The 16699-nt window shown below is 41.4% G+C and overlaps 1 protein-coding gene across 1 annotated transcript in view; it reads right to left on the reverse strand.

Annotated features, from left to right (window-relative positions):
- Window positions 1-4057: 4057 nt before the first annotated feature.
- PPP1R26 (protein phosphatase 1 regulatory subunit 26) overlaps window positions 4058-16699 on the reverse strand; it is a 61785-nt gene continuing 49143 nt past the window's right edge. Inside the window, exon 4 of the mRNA XM_053695776.1 lies at window positions 4058-4218. Within this exon, the coding sequence (XP_053551751.1) occupies window positions 4189-4218 (30 nt within the window). The 3' untranslated portion in view covers window positions 4058-4188. The remainder of the gene's footprint in view (window positions 4219-16699) is intronic.

Below are 16699 nucleotides of genomic sequence, written 5' to 3' on the forward strand. Positions count from 1 at the left end.
AATCTGTAAATGCCGAGAGGTTCTAGCACATTCATGTGGGTATTAATATCTGAAGTTTTACTCTTCAACTGGAAAGGAAAAAAAAAAAAGAAAAAAAGTTTAACCGAATTCTGTTGTGCAGTTTCCAACACAATGTACTCTATTATAAAGCTTAAAGCAATGAACTCCTTATAAAATGTTTAAGAATTTATAAGGATTAACATGTTGTATGTTTGATTTTTATAGCGTCTCATGTATATTCTGTAATTACACTTAAACCAAAAAATATGCATTTTTTTTCTAATTTATCAGAAAATAAAAATTAACCACTTTCTGAAAAAGAATAAACGTCCTAGTACACGTGCCTTCTATCTTAAAGTGATATTACAAATAACAATGGCAAGTTTATACAGTTATATTTACTTTGCTATTGTTATGGAAGAGGTTTATGCAAAACAAATGTTGTTCCTTTTTACCTAAAGGCTCAAGTAGCGCAACACTCTTAGGTACAGCTGACCGCCATGCATGTAACCCAGCTGTACAGAGAAGAGCGCACATAATTAGGTACTGCTGACGGCCATGCATGTAAACCAGCTGTACAGAGAAGAGCGCACATAATTACGTACAGCTGACCGCCATGCATGTAACCCAGCTGTACAGAGAAGAGCGCACATAATTAGGTACAGCTGACGGCCATGCATGTAAACCAGCTGTACAGAGAAGAGCGCACATAATTAGGTACAGCTGACGGCCATGCATGTAAACCAGCTGTACAGAGAAGAGCGCACATAATTAGGTACAGCTGACGGCCATGCATGTAAACCAGCTGTACAGAGAAGAGCGCACATAATTACGTACAGCTGACCGCCATGCATGTAACCCAGCTGTACAGAGAAGAGCGCACATAATTAGGTACAGCTGACGGCCATGCATGTAAACCAGCTGTACAGAGAAGAGCGCACATAATTAGGTACAGCTGACGGCCATGCATGTAAACCAGCTGTACAGAGAAGAGCGCACATAATTAGGTACAGCTGACGGCCATGCATGTAAACCAGCTGTACAGATTAGAGCGCACATAATTACGTACAGCTGACGGCCATGCATGTAAACCAGCTGTACAGATTAGAGCGCACATAATTAGGTACAGCTGACGGCCATGCATGTAAACCAGCTGTACAGAGAAGAGCGCACATAATTAGGTACAGCTGACGGCCATGCATGTAAACCAGCTGTACAGAGAAGAGCGCACATAATTAGGTACAGCTGACGGCCATGCATGTAAACCAGCTGTACAGAGAAGAGCGCACATAATTAGGTACAGCTGACCGCCATGCATGTAAACCAGCTGTACAGAGAAGAGCGCACATAATTACGTACAGCTGACGGCCATGCATGTAAACCAGCTGTACAGATTAGAGCGCACATAATTACGTACAGCTGACGGTCATGCATGTAAACCAGCTGTACAGATTAGAGCGCACATAATTACGTACAGCTGACGGCCATGCATGTAAACCAGCTGTACAGATTAGAGCGCACATAATTAGGTACAGCTGACGGCCATGCATGTAAACCAGCTGTATAGAGAAGAGCGCACATAACTAGGTACAGCTGACGGCCATGCATGTAAACCAGCTGTACAGAGAAGAGCGCACATCATTAGGTACAGCTGACGGCCATGCATGTAAACCAGCTGTACAGATTAGAGCGCACATAATTAGGTACTGCTGACGGTCATGCATGTAAACCAGCTGTACAGATTAGAGCGCACATAATTAGGTACTGCTGACGGGCATGCATGTAAACCAGCTGTACAGATTAGAGCGCACATAATTAGGTACTGCTGACGGCCATGCATGTAAACCAGCTGTACAGATTAGAGCGCACATAATTACGTACAGCTGACGGCCATGCATGTAAACCAGCTGTACAGATTAGAGCGCACATAATTAAGTACAGCTGACGGCCATGCATGTAAACCAGCTGTACAGAGAAGAGCGCACATAATTAGGTACTGCTGACGGTCATGCATGTAAACCAGCTGTATAGATTAGAGCGCACATAATTACGTACAGCTGACGGCCATGCATGTAAACCAGCTGTACAGAGAAGAGCGCACATAATTAGGTACAGCTGACGGCCATGCATGTAAACCAGCTGTACAGATTAGAGCGCACATAATTACGTACAGCTGACGGCCATGCATGTAAACCAGCTGTACAGAGAAGAGCGCACATAATTAGGTACAGCTGACGGCCATGCACATAAACCCAAATTCCCTTCAAAGTGCTGCAAATCAATAGCTGGTTTAGAGATCTTGCAGCATTACGTTTTTTGGTCTCTCTAGGGAACATGCACACGCTATTCTAGCACTATAAGAAGGAATAGTCATGGATCCATAATAAAAATTTGGGTTTGACAAGTAACAAATTTGTTTTTTTCCCTACATTTAACAATGAATTAATTATAAACTTTCTCTTTCCCAGTTAACAATTTCCCTGCTCAGTAAACCACAGTGATATTTGTTTTTTCATTCCTGGCTATATGGGTTTGATCTTTTAATTTAAAAGGACAGTCAAGTCCAAAAAAAACTTTCATGATTTAAATAGGGCATGTAATTTTAAACAACTTCCTAATTTACTTTTATCACCAATTTTGCTTTGTTATTATTATTCTTTATTTATAAAGCGCCAACAGATTCCGCAGCGCTGCCCATGGTACAAGGATAACAGTACAATGGAGAAAAAATACGATAAAAGACAAAATTTTACAGACAAATACAGGGGGAATTGAGGGCCCTATCCTGTGGGAACTTTGTTCTCTTGGTATTCTTAGTTAAAAGCTAAACTTAGGAGGTTCATATGCTAATTTCTTAGATTTTGAAGACTGCCTCTAATCTGAATGCATTTTGACCACTAGAGGGCATTAGTTCATGTGTTTCATATAGATAACATTGAGCTCATGCACGTGAAGTGACATAGGAGTGAGCACTGATTGGCTAAAATCCAAGTCTGTCAAAAGAACTGAAATAAGGGGGCAGTTTGCAGAGGCTTACAAGGTAATTACAGAGGTAAAACGTGTATTATTATAACTGTGTTGGTTATGAAAAACTGGGGAATGGGTAATAAAGGGATTATCTTTCTTTTTAAACAACAAAAATTCTGGTGTTGACTGTCCCTTTAATAATAAATTACATTTTATAAATAAATCCTATACTATAAACATGCTACGTTAAGTGACTAATTGCACAATTCTGCATAAAGAGTTGAATGATTTGAGAATCTAAATGACTTAAGGGTTTAATAATTAAATGTTTAACTCAACATGTGTAATAATTAAACACAGTAATGTCACCAATCTGATTCCTATCAACAGTACTTTTGCTATTCATTGCTACATAAAAACCTAATAAGGGGTTGAAATCTTGTGACTGCATATGTCAGATGTAGAGGTTTTATTTAGCTCTGGGTAAGTTCTCTCTCACCTCATCTCCTAGGATTTTCATTAACTACATAATGACGTTAACTCAACATCTCATGTGCTGTCCAGGCTTGGAATGCTGTAGAAAAGCATTACTTCTCCGTTTACCTGCCTAGTAAAAAGAACATTGGGGTGATTTTAAATAGCATTATAATTAATGTGCTCAAAGAATTCAGTTTTTTTTTATGTATTTATTTATTTATAAAATATTTTACCAGGAAGGATACATTGAGATTTCTCTCGTTTTCAAGTATGTCCTGGGTCCACAAGACATTGCATTGATACAATAGGGTACAATAAAATACAAAAACAAAATTAATACACAATATATACAAAATTTAACATAGAACAGGCAATTAATCAACCATGACAGGTGCATTCTGTTTTGAGATATGTAGAGAGGGATCTCTTAAAGGATTTTAGGCTTGGGGAAGGTTTGAAAGTGTGCGGGAGGTCGTTCCATAATTGTGGTGCTCTGTAGGAAAAGGAGGATCGAGCTGCTTTCTTTTTGTATTGAGGCAAACTAAATAATGTGCTGGTACTGGATCGGAGGTTATGGGAGGTGGGAACAGCCCGGGAGAGCATACTGCTCAGGTAGGGTGGGAGCTTCCCAGAAAGGCTCTTAAACACAAGGCAGGAAAGATGGAGGGTGCGTCTGGATTCCAGTGACAGCCAGTTTAGTTCTTTTAGCATGTCACAATGGTGGGTCCTGTAGTTACGAGACCATTATATGTCAGCCTTTACGGTATATGATATCTATAGTGAAAGATTATCCAAATGTACAGATTAGGTTGCTGTGAGAATATGAAGGAAACTGTATTCAGAATTAATATTTTTTTTCTTGAAATCTCCTTGATGAGATAAAAAAAATTCAACTAAAACAATTGCATGATGGACTATGTAATCTCTTATTTGAAAAACATACGGTTAGATTTAGAGTTTTGCGTTAGAAGGGGTGCGTTAGCTACGCGTGTTTTTTCCCCCCCCACACCTTTTAAATAACGCTGGTATTGAGAGTTCTCTTAAGGGCTGCGTTAGGCTCCAAAAAGGGAGCGTACAGGCATATTTACCGCCACTTCAACTCTCAATACCAGCGTTGCTTACGGACGCGGCCAGCTTCAAAAACGTGCTCGTGCACGATTCCCCCATAGGAAACAATGGGGCAGTTTGAGCTGAAAAAAAACCTAACACCTGCAAAAAAGCAGCGTTCAGCTCCTAACGCAGCCCCATTGTTTCCTATGGGGAAACACTTCCTAAGTCTGCACCTAACACCCTAACATGTACCCCGAGTATAAACACCCCTAACCTTACACTTATTAACCCCTAATCTGATGACCCCTGCATTTTATTATTAACCCCTAATCTGCCACTCCGTACACCGCCGCAACCTACATTATAGCTATGTACCCCTAATCTGCTGCCCCTAACATCGCCGACCCCTATATTATATTTATTAACCCTAATCTGCCCCCCCCAACGTCGCCGCTACCTACCTACACTTATTAACCCCTAATCTGCCGACCGGACCTCACCGCTACTATAATAAATGTATTAACCCCTAAAGCCAAGTCTAACCCTAACCCTAACACCCCCCTAAATTAAATATAATTTAATTCTAACGAAATAAAATAAATCTTATTAAATAAATTATTCCTATTTAAAGCTAAATACTTACCTGTAAAATAAACCCTAATATAGCTACAATATAACGAATAATTATATTGTAGCTATTTTAGGATTTATATTTATTTTACAGGCAACTTTGTATTTATTTTAATCAGGTACAATAGCTATTAAATAGTTAATAACTATTTAATAGCTACCTAGTTAAACTAATTACAAAATTACCTGTAAAATAAATCCTAACCTAAGTTACAATTAAACCTAACACTACACTATCAATAAATTAATTAAATAAACTACCTACAATTATCTACAATTAAAGGGACAGTCAACACCAGAATTTTTGTTGTTTAAAAAGAAAGATAATCCCTTTATTACCCATTCCCCAGTTTTGCACAACCAACACAGTTATATTAATATACTTTTTACCTCTGTAATTATCTTGTATCTAAGCTTCTGCTGACTGCCCCTTATTTCAGTTCTTTTGACAGACATGCAGTTTAGAGAATCAGTTCTCAGTCCTAGGTCACTTTACGTGCATGAGCTCAATGTTATCTATATGAAACATGTGAACTAATGCCCTCTAGTGGTCAAAATGTATTCAGATTAGAGGCAGTCTTCAAAGTCTAAGGCCTAGATTTAGAGTTGGGCGGTAGCCGTCAAAACCAGCGTTAGAGGCTCCTAACGCTGGTTTTTACCGCCCGCTGGTATTTGGAGTCAGTCAGGAAAGGGTCTAACGCTCACTTTCCAGCCGCGACTTTTCCATACCGCAGATCCCCCTACGCCATTTGCGTATCCTATCTTTTCAATGGGATCTTTCTAACGCCGGTATTTAGAGTCGTGGCTGAAGTGAGAGTTAGAAATCTAACGACAAAACTCCAGCCGCAGAAAAAACAGAATTTATGCTTACCTGATAAATTACTTTCTCCAACGGTGTGTCCGGTCCACGGCGTCATCCTTACTTGTGGGATATTCTCTTCCCCAACAGGAAATGGCAAAGAGCCCAGCAAAGCTGGTCATATGATCCCTCCTAGGCTCCGCCTACCCCAGTCATTCGACCGACGTACAGGAGGAAATATGCATAGGAGAAACCACATGATACCGTGGTGACTGTAGTTAGAGAAAATAATTCATCAGACCTGATTAAAAAACCAGGGCGGGCCGTGGACCGGACACACCGTTGGAGAAAGTAATTTATCAGGTAAGCATAAATTCTGTTTTCTCCAACATAGGTGTGTCCGGTCCACGGCGTCATCCTTACTTGTGGGAACCAATACCAAAGCTTTAGGACACGGATGAAGGGAGGGAGCAAATCAGGTCACCTAAATGGAAGGCACCACGGCTTGCAAAACCTTTCTCCCAAAAATAGCCTCTGAAGAAGCAAAAGAATCAAATTTGTAAAATTTGGCAAAAGTGTGCAGTGAAGACCAAGTCGCTGCCTTACATATCTGGTCAACAGAAGCCTCGTTCTTGAAGGCCCATGTGGAAGCCACAGCCCTAGTGGAGTGAGCTGTGATTCTTTCAGGAGGCTGCCGTCCGGCAGTCTCATAAGCCAAACGGATAATGCTTTTAAGCCAAAAGGAAAGAGAGGTAGAAGTTGCTTTTTGACCTCTCCTTTTACCAGAATAAACAACAAACAAAGAAGAAGTTTGTCTGAAATCTTTAGTGGCCTCTAAATAGAATTTTAGAGCACGGACTACGTCCAAATTGTGTAAGAAACGTTCCTTCTTTGAAACTGGATTCGGGCACAAAGAAGGTACAACTATCTCCTGGTTAATATTCTTGTTGGAAACAACTTTCGGAAGAAAACCAGGCTTAGTACGCAAAACCACCTTATCTGCATGGAACACCAGATAGGGCGGAGAACACTGCAGAGCAGATAACTCTGAAACTCTTCTAGCAGAAGAAATTGCAACCAAAAACAAAACTTTCCAAGATAATAACTTAATATCTACGGAATGTAAGGGTTCAAACGGAACCCCTTGAAGAACTGAAAGAACTAGATTGAGACTCCAGGGAGGAGTCAAAGGTCTGTAAACAGGCTTGATTCTAACCAGAGCCTGAACAAACGCCTGAACGTCTGGCACAGCTGCCAGCCTTTTGTGAAGTAAAACAGATAACGCAGAAATCTGTCCCTTCAGAGAACTTGCAGATAATCCCTTCTCCAAACCCTCTTGTAGAAAGGATAAAATCCTAGGAATTTTTATCTTGTTCCATGGGAATCCTTTAGATTCACACCAATAGATATATTTTTTCCATATCTTATGGTAAATTTTTCTAGTTACAGGCTTTCTAGCCTGAATAAGAGTATCTATTACAGAATCTGAAAACCCACGCTTTGATAAAATCAAGCGTTCAATCTCCAAGCAGTCAGTTGGAGAGAAACCAGATTCGGATGTTCGAATGGACCTTGAACAAGAAGGTCCTGTCTCAAAGGTAGCTTCCATGGTGGAGCCGATGACATATTCACCAGGTCGGCATACCAAGTCCTGAGTGGCCACGCAGGAGCTATCAAGATCACCGAAGCCCTCTCCTGGTTGATCCTGGCTACCAGCCTGGGAATGAGAGGAAACGGTGGGAAAACATAAGCTAGGTTGAAGGTCCAAGGTGCTACTAGTGCATCTACTAGAGTCGCCTTGGGATCCCTGGATCTGGACCCGTAACAAGGAACCTTGAAGTTCTGACGAGACGCCATCAGATCCATGTCTGGAATGCCCCATAATTGAGTAATTTGGGCAAAGATTTCCGGGTGGAGTTCCCACTCCCCCGGATGGAATGTCTGACGACTCAGAAAATCCGCTTCCAAATTTTCCACTCCTGGGATGCGGATTGCAGACAAGTGGCAGGAGTGATCCTCCGCCCATTGAATTATCTTGGTCACTTCCTCCATCGCCAGGGAACTCCTTGTTCCCCCCTGATGGTTGATATAAGCAACTGTCGTCATGTTGTCTGATTGAAACCTTATGAATTTGGCCTTTGCTAGATGAGGCCAAGCTTTGAGAGCATTGAATATCGCTCTCAGTTCCAGAATTTTTATCGGGAGAAGAGAATCTTCCCGAGACCATAGACCCTGAGCTTTCAGGGGTTCCCAGACCGCGCCCCAGCCCACCAGACTGGCGTCGGTCGTGACAATGACCCACTCTGGTCTGCGGAAGCTCATTCCCTGTGACAGATTGTCCAGGATTAGCCACCAACGGAGTGAATCTCTGGTCCTTTGATCTACTTGAATCGTCGGAGACAAGTCTGTATAATCCCCATTCCACTGTCTGAGCATGCACAGTTGTAATGGTCTTAGATGAATTCGTGCAAAAGGAACTATGTCCATTGCTGCAACCATCAATCCTATTACTTACATGTACTGCGCTATGGAAGGACGAAGAACAGAATGAAGAACTTGACAAGAGCTTAGAAGTTTTGATTTTGTGACCTCTGTCAGAAAAATTCTCATTTCTAAGGAGTCTATTATTGTTCCCAAGAAGGGAACTCTTGTTAACGGGGAAAGAGAACTTTTTTCTATGTTTACTTTCCATCCGTGAGATCTGAGAAAGGCTAGGACGATGTCCGTATGAGCCTTTGCTTTTGACAGAGACGACGCTTGAATCAGGATGTCGTCCAAGTACGGTACTACTGCAATGCCCCTTGGCCTTAGAACCGCTAGAAGGGACCCTAGTACCTTTGTGAAAATTCTCGGAGCAGTGGCTAATCCAAATGGAAGTGCACAAACTGGTAATGCTTGTCCAGAAAAGCGAACCTTAGGAACTGATGATGTTCCTTGTGGATAGGAATATGGAGGTACGCATCCTTTAAATCCACCGTGGTCATGAATTGACCTTCCTGGATGGTAGGAAGGATCGTTCGAATGGTTTCCATTTTGAACGATGGAACCCTGAGAAATTTGTTTAGGATCTTGAGATCTAGAATTGGTCTGAACGTTCCCTCTTTTTTGGGAACTATGAACAGGTTGGAGTAAAACCCCATCCCTTGTTCTCTTATTGGAACTGGATGAATTACTCCCATCCTTAACAGGTCTTCTACACAATGTAAGAATGCCTGTCTTTTTATTTGGTTTGAAGATAATTGAGACCTGTGGAACCTTCCCCTTGGGGGTAGTTCCTTGAATTCCAGGAGATAACCTTGAGAAACTATTTCTAGTGCCCAAGGATCCTGAACATCTCTTGCCCAGGCCTGAGCAAAGAGAGAAAGTCTGCCCCCCACCAGATCCGGTCCCGGATCGGGGGCATTCCTTCATGCTGTTTTGGTAGCAGTGGCAGGCTTCTTGGCCTGCTTACCCTTGTTCCAGCCTTGCATCGGTCTCCAGGCTGGTTTGGGTTGAGAAGTATTACCCTCTTGCTTAGAGGATGTAGAAATAGAGGCTGGTCCGTTTCTGCGAAAGGGACGAAAATTAGGCTTATTTCTAGCCTTAAAAGACCTATCCTGAGGAAGGGCGTGGCCCTTTCCTCCGGTGATGTCTGAAATAATCTCTTTCAAATCAGGCCCAAACAGTGTTTTGCCCTTGAAAGGGATGTTAAGCAATTTTGTCTTGGAAGACACATCCGCTGACCAAGACTTCAGCCAGAGCGCTCTGCGCGCCACGATAGCAAACCCTGAATTTTTCGCCGCTAATCTCGCTAATTGCAAAGCGGCATCTAGAATAAAAGAGTTAGCCAATTTAAGTGCATGAACTCTGTCCATAACCTCCTCATACGAAGATTCTTTATTGAGCGACTTTTCTAGTTCTTCGAACCAGAAACACGCTGCCGTAGTGACAGGAACAATGCATGAAATTGGTTGAAGAAGGTAACCTTGCTGAACAAACATTCTTTTAAGCAAACCCTCTAATTTTTTATCCATAGGATCTTTAAAAGCACAACTATCTTCTATGGGAATAGTAGTGCGTTTGTTTAGAGTAGAGACCGCCCCCTCGACCTTAGGGACTGTCTGCCATAAGTCCTTTCTGGGGTCGACTATAGGAAATAATTTCTTAAATATAGGGGGAGGCACAAAAGGTATGCCGGGCCTTTCCCATTCCTTGTTTACTATGTCCGCCACCCGCTTGGGTATAGGAAAAACATCGGGGGGCACCGGAACCTCTAGGAACTTGTCCATCTTACATAATTTCTCTGGAATGACCAAATTGTCACAATCATCCAGAGTAGATAATACCTCCTTAAGCAGTGCGCGGAGATGTTCTAATTTAAATTTAAATGTTACAACATCAGGTTCAGCTTGTTGAGAAATTTTTCCTGAATCTGAAATTTCTCCCTCAGACAAAACCTCCCTCCTGGCCCCTTCAGATTGGTGTGAGGGTATGTCAGAAGCGTTATCATCAGCGTCCTCTTGCTCTTCAGTGTTTAAAACAGAGCAATCGCGCTTTCTTTGATAAGTAGGCATTTTAGATAAAATATTTGCAATAGAATTATCCATAACAGCCGTTAATTGTTGCATAGTAATAAGTATTGGCGCACTAGATGTACTAGGGGCCTCTTGTGTGGGCAAAACTGGTGTAGACACAGAAGGGGGTGATGCAGTACCATGCTTACTCCCCTCATCTGAAGAATCATCTTGGGCACTATTATTATCTGTGGCATCATTGTCCCTACTTTGTTTGGACACCATGTCACAATTATCACATATATTTAAATGGGGAGACACATTGGCTTTCATACATATAGAACATCGTTTATCTGATGGTTCAGACATGTTAAACAGGCTTAAACTTGTCAACAAAGCACAAAAAACGTTTTAAAATAAAACCGTTACTGTCACTTTAAATTTTAAACAGAACACACTTTATTACTGAATATGCGAAAAAGTATGAAGCAATTGTTCAAAATTCACCAAAATTTCACCACAGTGTCTTAAAGCCTAAAAAGTATTGCACACCAAAGCTTTAACCCTTAAAATAACGGAACCGGAGCCGTTTTTACATTTAACCCCTATACAGTCCCAGGAATCTGCTTTGCTGAGACCCAACCAAGCCCAGAGGGGAATACGATACCAAATGACGCCTTCTATAAGCTTTTTCAGTGGATATTAGCTCCTCACACATGCATCTGCATGCCTTGCCTTCCAAAAACAACTGCGCATTAGTGGCGCGAAAATGAGGCTCTGCCTATGACTAGAGAAGGCCCCCATCTGAAAAAGGTGTCCATACAGTGCCTGCCGTTTTTTAACAACAATCCCCAAGATTATAATAACTATAAAGCGCTATAATCTGTCAAATATGCTTAGCAAGTAATCGTTTTAGCCCAGAAAAATGTCTACCAGTTTTTTAAGCCCTTATAAAGCCTTTATTCTTTTACTTAATCTAAGAAAATGGCTTACCGGCCCCCATAGGGAAAATGACAGCCTTCCAGCATTACCAAGTCGTGTTAGAAATGTGGCCATCATACCTCAGGCAGAAAAGTCTGCCAACTGCTTCCCCCAACTGAAGTTACTTCATCTCAACAGTCCTGTGCGGAAACAGCAATCGATTTTAGTAACGTTTGCTAAAATCATCTTCCTCTCACAAACAGAAATCTTCTTCTCTTTTCTGTTTCAGAGTAAATAGTACATACCAGCACTATTTTAAAATAACAAACACTTGATTGAAGAATAAAAACTACATTTAAACACCAAAAAACTCTTAGCCATCTCCGTGGAGATGTTGCCTGTGCAACGGCAAAGAGAATGACTGGGGTAGGCGGAGCCTAGGAGGGATCATATGACCAGCTTTGCTGGGCTCTTTGCCATTTCCTGTTGGGGAAGAGAATATCCCACAAGTAAGGATGACGCCGTGGACCGGACACACCTATGTTGGAGAAAAGTCAGTAGTTAAGAGCTTTCTGGGCTAACGCCGGTTTATAAAGCTCTTAATTACTGTGCTCTAAAGTACACTAACACCCATAAACTACCTTTGTACCCCTAAACCGAGGCCCCCCCACATCGCCGCCACTCTATTAAAATTTTTAACCCCTAATCTGCCGCTCCGTACACCGCCGCCACCTACATTATCCCTATGTACCCCTAATCTGCTGCCCCTAATACCGCCGACCCCTATATTATATTTATTAACCCCTAATCTGCCGCCCCCGCTATCGCTGACCCCTGCATATTATTATTAACCCCTAATCTGACGCTCCGTACACCGCCGCAACCTACATTATCCCTATGTACCCCTAATCTGCTGCCCCTAATACCGCCGACCCCTATATTATATTTATTAACCCCTAATCTGCCGCCCTCAACGTGGCCTCCACCTACCTACAATTATTAACCCCTAATCTGCCGACCGGACCACACCGCTATTATAATAAATGGATTAACCCCTAAAGCTAAGTCTAACCCTAACACTAACACCCCCCTAAGTTAAATATAATTTAAATCTAACGAAATAAATTAACTCTTATTAAATAAATTAATCCTATTTAAAGCTAAATACTTACCTCTAAAATAAACCCTAATATAGCTACAATATAAATTATATTGTAGTTATTTTAGGATTTATATTTATTTTACAGGCAACTTTGTATTTATTTTAACCAGGTACAATAGCTATTAAATAGTTAATAACTATTTAATAGTTACCTAGTTAAAATAATTACAAAATTACCTGTAAAATAAATCCTAACCTAAGTTACAATTAACCCCTTAATGACAACTGACGTACCAGGTACGTCCTGCAAAAACTAGCAGTTAGTGACAATGGACGTACCTGGTACGTCAGTTGTCTAAGAGAGTGCTGGAAGCGATCGCAATCGCTTACAGCAGCTCTCAGGGTATTGCAGTGATGCCTCGATATTGAGGCATCCTGCAATACCCTTTAAAAAGCATCCGATGCAGAGAGAGCCACTCTGTGGCCCTCTCTGCACCGGTAGCGATGGGGCCGTTCGTTGGTGGGTGGGAGCTTACAAGGGAGGACTGTGGGCGGCCCATCGCTACCCGGCATCCGGTTCCTACAAGTGCATTGTGCACGCCGGATGCCGGGAGCGAGCAGAGGGGGGCCTGCGTGCGTGCGCGCGCAGCAAACACTGCCACCAATGAATTTTGTTAAGAGGGAGGGGGGGGCAGCAAACTGTAAAAAAATTAATAATAATAGGATCTGGTAGGGTTAGGGGGGTGGGGGTACTGGGGGGGGCAGCTACACTACAGAAAAAATGAAAAAAAACATTTAAAAATAAAAAAAAACACACTTTATTTTTTGGGGAAAACTGGGTACTGGCAGACAGCTGCCAGTACCCAAGATGGTGGCAAATAGGTAGGTGGGGAGGGTTAGAGAGGTGTTTGGGGGGGATCAGGGAGGTTGGGGGTTAAGGCAGGGGTCCATCACAGCTGAATAATTAAAAAAACAAACAAACAAAAAAAAAAAAACACCTTTTATTTTAGTACTGGCAGACTTTCTGCCAGTACTTAAGATGGCGGGGACAATTGTGGGGTGGGGGAGGGAAGAGAGCTGTCTGGGAGGGATCAGGGGGTGGGATGTGTCAGGTGGGAGGCTAATCTCTACACTAAAGCTAAAATTAACCCTGCAAGCTCTCTACAAGCTACCTAATTAACCCCTTCACTGCTGGGCTTAATACAAGTGTGGTGCGCAGCAGCATTTAGCGGCCTCCTAATTGCCAAAAAGCAACGCCAAAGCCATATATGTCTGCTATTTCTGAACAAAGGAGATCCCAGAGAAGCATTTACAACCATTTGTGCCATAATTGCACAAGCTGTTTGTAAATAATTTAAGTGAGAAACCTAAAATTGTGAAAAATTTCACTTTTTTTTTAATTTGCTCGCATTTGGCGGTGAAATGGTGGCATGAAATATACCAAAATGGGCCTAGATCAATACTTTGGGTTGTCTACTACACTACACTAAAGCTAAAATTAACCCTTCAAGGTCCCTACAAGATCCCTAATTAACCCCTTCACTGCTGGGCATAATACACGTGTGGTGCGCAGCTGCATTTAGCGGCCTTCTAATTACCAAAAAGCAACGCCAAAGCCATATATGTCTGCTATTTCTGAACAAAGGGGATCCCAGAGAAGCATTTACAACCATTTGTGCCATAATTGCACAAACTGTTTGTAAATAATTTCAGTGAGAAACCTAAAGTTTGTGACAAAATTTGTGAAAAAGTGAACAATTTTTTTTATTTGCTCGCATTTGGCAGTGAAATGGTGGCATGAAATATACCAAAATGGGCATAAATCAATACTTTGGGTTGTCTTCTAAAAAAAAATATATACATGTCAAGGAATATTCAGGGATTCCGGACAGATATCAGTGTTCCAATGTAACTAGCGCTAATTTTGAAAAAAAGTGGTTTGGAAATAGCAAAGTTCTACTTGTACTTATTGTCCTATAACTTGCAAAAAAAGCAAAGATCATGTAAACATTGGGTATTTCTAAACTCAGGACAAAATTTAGAAACTATTTAGCATGGGTGTTTTTTGGTGATTGTAGATGTGTAACAGATTTTGGAGGTCAAAGTTAGAAAAAGTGTGTTTTTTTCCATTTTTTCCTCATATTTTATATATTTTTTATATTAAATTATAAGATATGATGAAAAAAATGGTATCTTTAGAAAGTCCATTTAATGTCGAGAAAAACGGTATATAATATGTGTGGGTACAGTAAATGAGTAAGAGGAAAATTACAGCTAAACACAAACACTGCAGAAATGTAAAAATAGCCATTGTCATTAAGGGTAAGAAAACTGAAAAATGGTCCGGTCATTAAGGGGTTAAACCTAACACTACACTATCAATAAATTAATTACATAAAATACCCACAATTATCTACAATAAAACAGGTACAATTGTACCTGGTTAAAATAATTACAAAGTTGCCTGTAAAATAAATATTAATCCTAAAATAGCTACAATATAATTATAATTTATATTGTAGCTATATTAGGGTTTATTTTACAGGTAAGTATTTAGCTTTAAATAGGAATAATTTATTGAATAAGAGTTAATTTATTTAGTTAGATTAAAATTATATTTAATTTAGGGGGGTGTTAGTGTTAGACTTAGCTTTAGGGGTTAATACATTTATTATAGTAGCAGTGAGATCCGGTCGGCAGATTAGGGGTTAATTATTGTAGGTAGGTGGAGGCGACGTTGGGGGAGGCAGATTAGGGGTTAATAAATATAATATAGGGGTCGGCGGTGTTAGGGGCAGCAGATTAGGGGTACATAGGTATAATGTAGGTTGCGGCGGTGTACAGAGCGGCAGATTAGGGGTTAATAATATGCAGGGGTCAGCGATAGCGGGGGCGGCAGAATATGGGTTAATAAGTGTAAGGTTAGGGGTGTTTAGACTCGGGGTACATGTTAGGTGCAGACTTAGGAAGTGTTTCCGCATAGGAAACAATGTAGCTGCGTTAGGAGCTGAACGCTGCTTTTTTGCAGGTGTTAGGTGTTTTTTCAGCTCAACAGCCCCATTGTTTCCTATGGGGGAATCGTGCACAAGCACGTTTTTGAAGCTGGCCGCGTCCGTAAGCAACGCTGGTATTTAGAGTTGCAGTGGCGGTAAATATGCTCTACGCTCCCTTTTTGGAGCCTAACGCAGCCCTTCTGTGAACTCTAAATACCAGCGGTATTTAAAAGGTGCGGGAGAAAAAAAGCCAGCGTAGCTAATGCACCCCTTTGGCCGCAGAACTCTAAATCTAGCCGTAAGAAATTAGCATATGAACCTCCTAGTTTTAGCTTTCAACTAAGAATACCAAGAGAACAAAGCAAAATTGGTGATAAAAGTAAATTGGGAAGTTGTTTAAAATTGCATGCCCTATTTAAATCATGAAAGTTTTTTTTGGACTTGACTGTCCCTTTAAATCAACTAAACTAAATTACAAAAAAAACACACTAAATTACAAAAAAAAAAAAAAGATTACAAGAATTTTAAACTAATTACACCTACTCTAAGCCCCCTAAAAAAATAACAAAGCCCCCCAAAATAAAAAAATGCCCTACCCTATTCTAAAATAAAAAGTTAACAGCTCTTTTACCTTACCAGCCCTTAAAAGGGCCTTTTGCGGGGCATTGCATTTTAAACAAACATACAATACCCCCCCAACATTACAACCCACCACCCACATACCCCTAATCTAACCCAAACCCCTCTTAAAAAACCTAACACTAAGCCCCTGAAGATCTCCCTACCTTATCTTCACCACGCCGGGTATCACCGATCCGTCCAGAAGAGGGTCCGAAGTCTTCATCCTATCCGGCAAGAAGAGGACATCCGGACCGGTAGACATGTTCATCCAGGCGGCGTCTTCTATCTTCATCCATCCGGCGCGGAGCGGGACCATCTTGAAGCAGCCGACGCGGATCCATCCTCTTCTTCCGGCGACTCCTGATGAATGAAGGTTCCTTTAAGGGACGTCATCCAAGATGGCGCCCCCTCGAATTCCGATTGGCTGATAGGATTCTATCAGCCAATCGGAATTAAGGTAGGAAAAATCTGATTGCCTGATTAAATCAGCCAATCAGATTGAAGTTCAATCGGATTGGCTGATCCAATCAGCCAATCAGATTGAGCTCGCATTCTATTGGCTGTTCCGATCAGCCAATAGAATGCGAGCTCAATCTGATTGGCTGGGAGTCGCCGGAAGAAGAGGATGGATCCGCGTCGGCTGCTT

This window comes from Bombina bombina, chromosome 12 (genome assembly GCF_027579735.1).
Source record: "Bombina bombina isolate aBomBom1 chromosome 12, aBomBom1.pri, whole genome shotgun sequence".
NCBI lineage: Eukaryota > Metazoa > Chordata > Amphibia > Anura > Bombinatoridae > Bombina > Bombina bombina.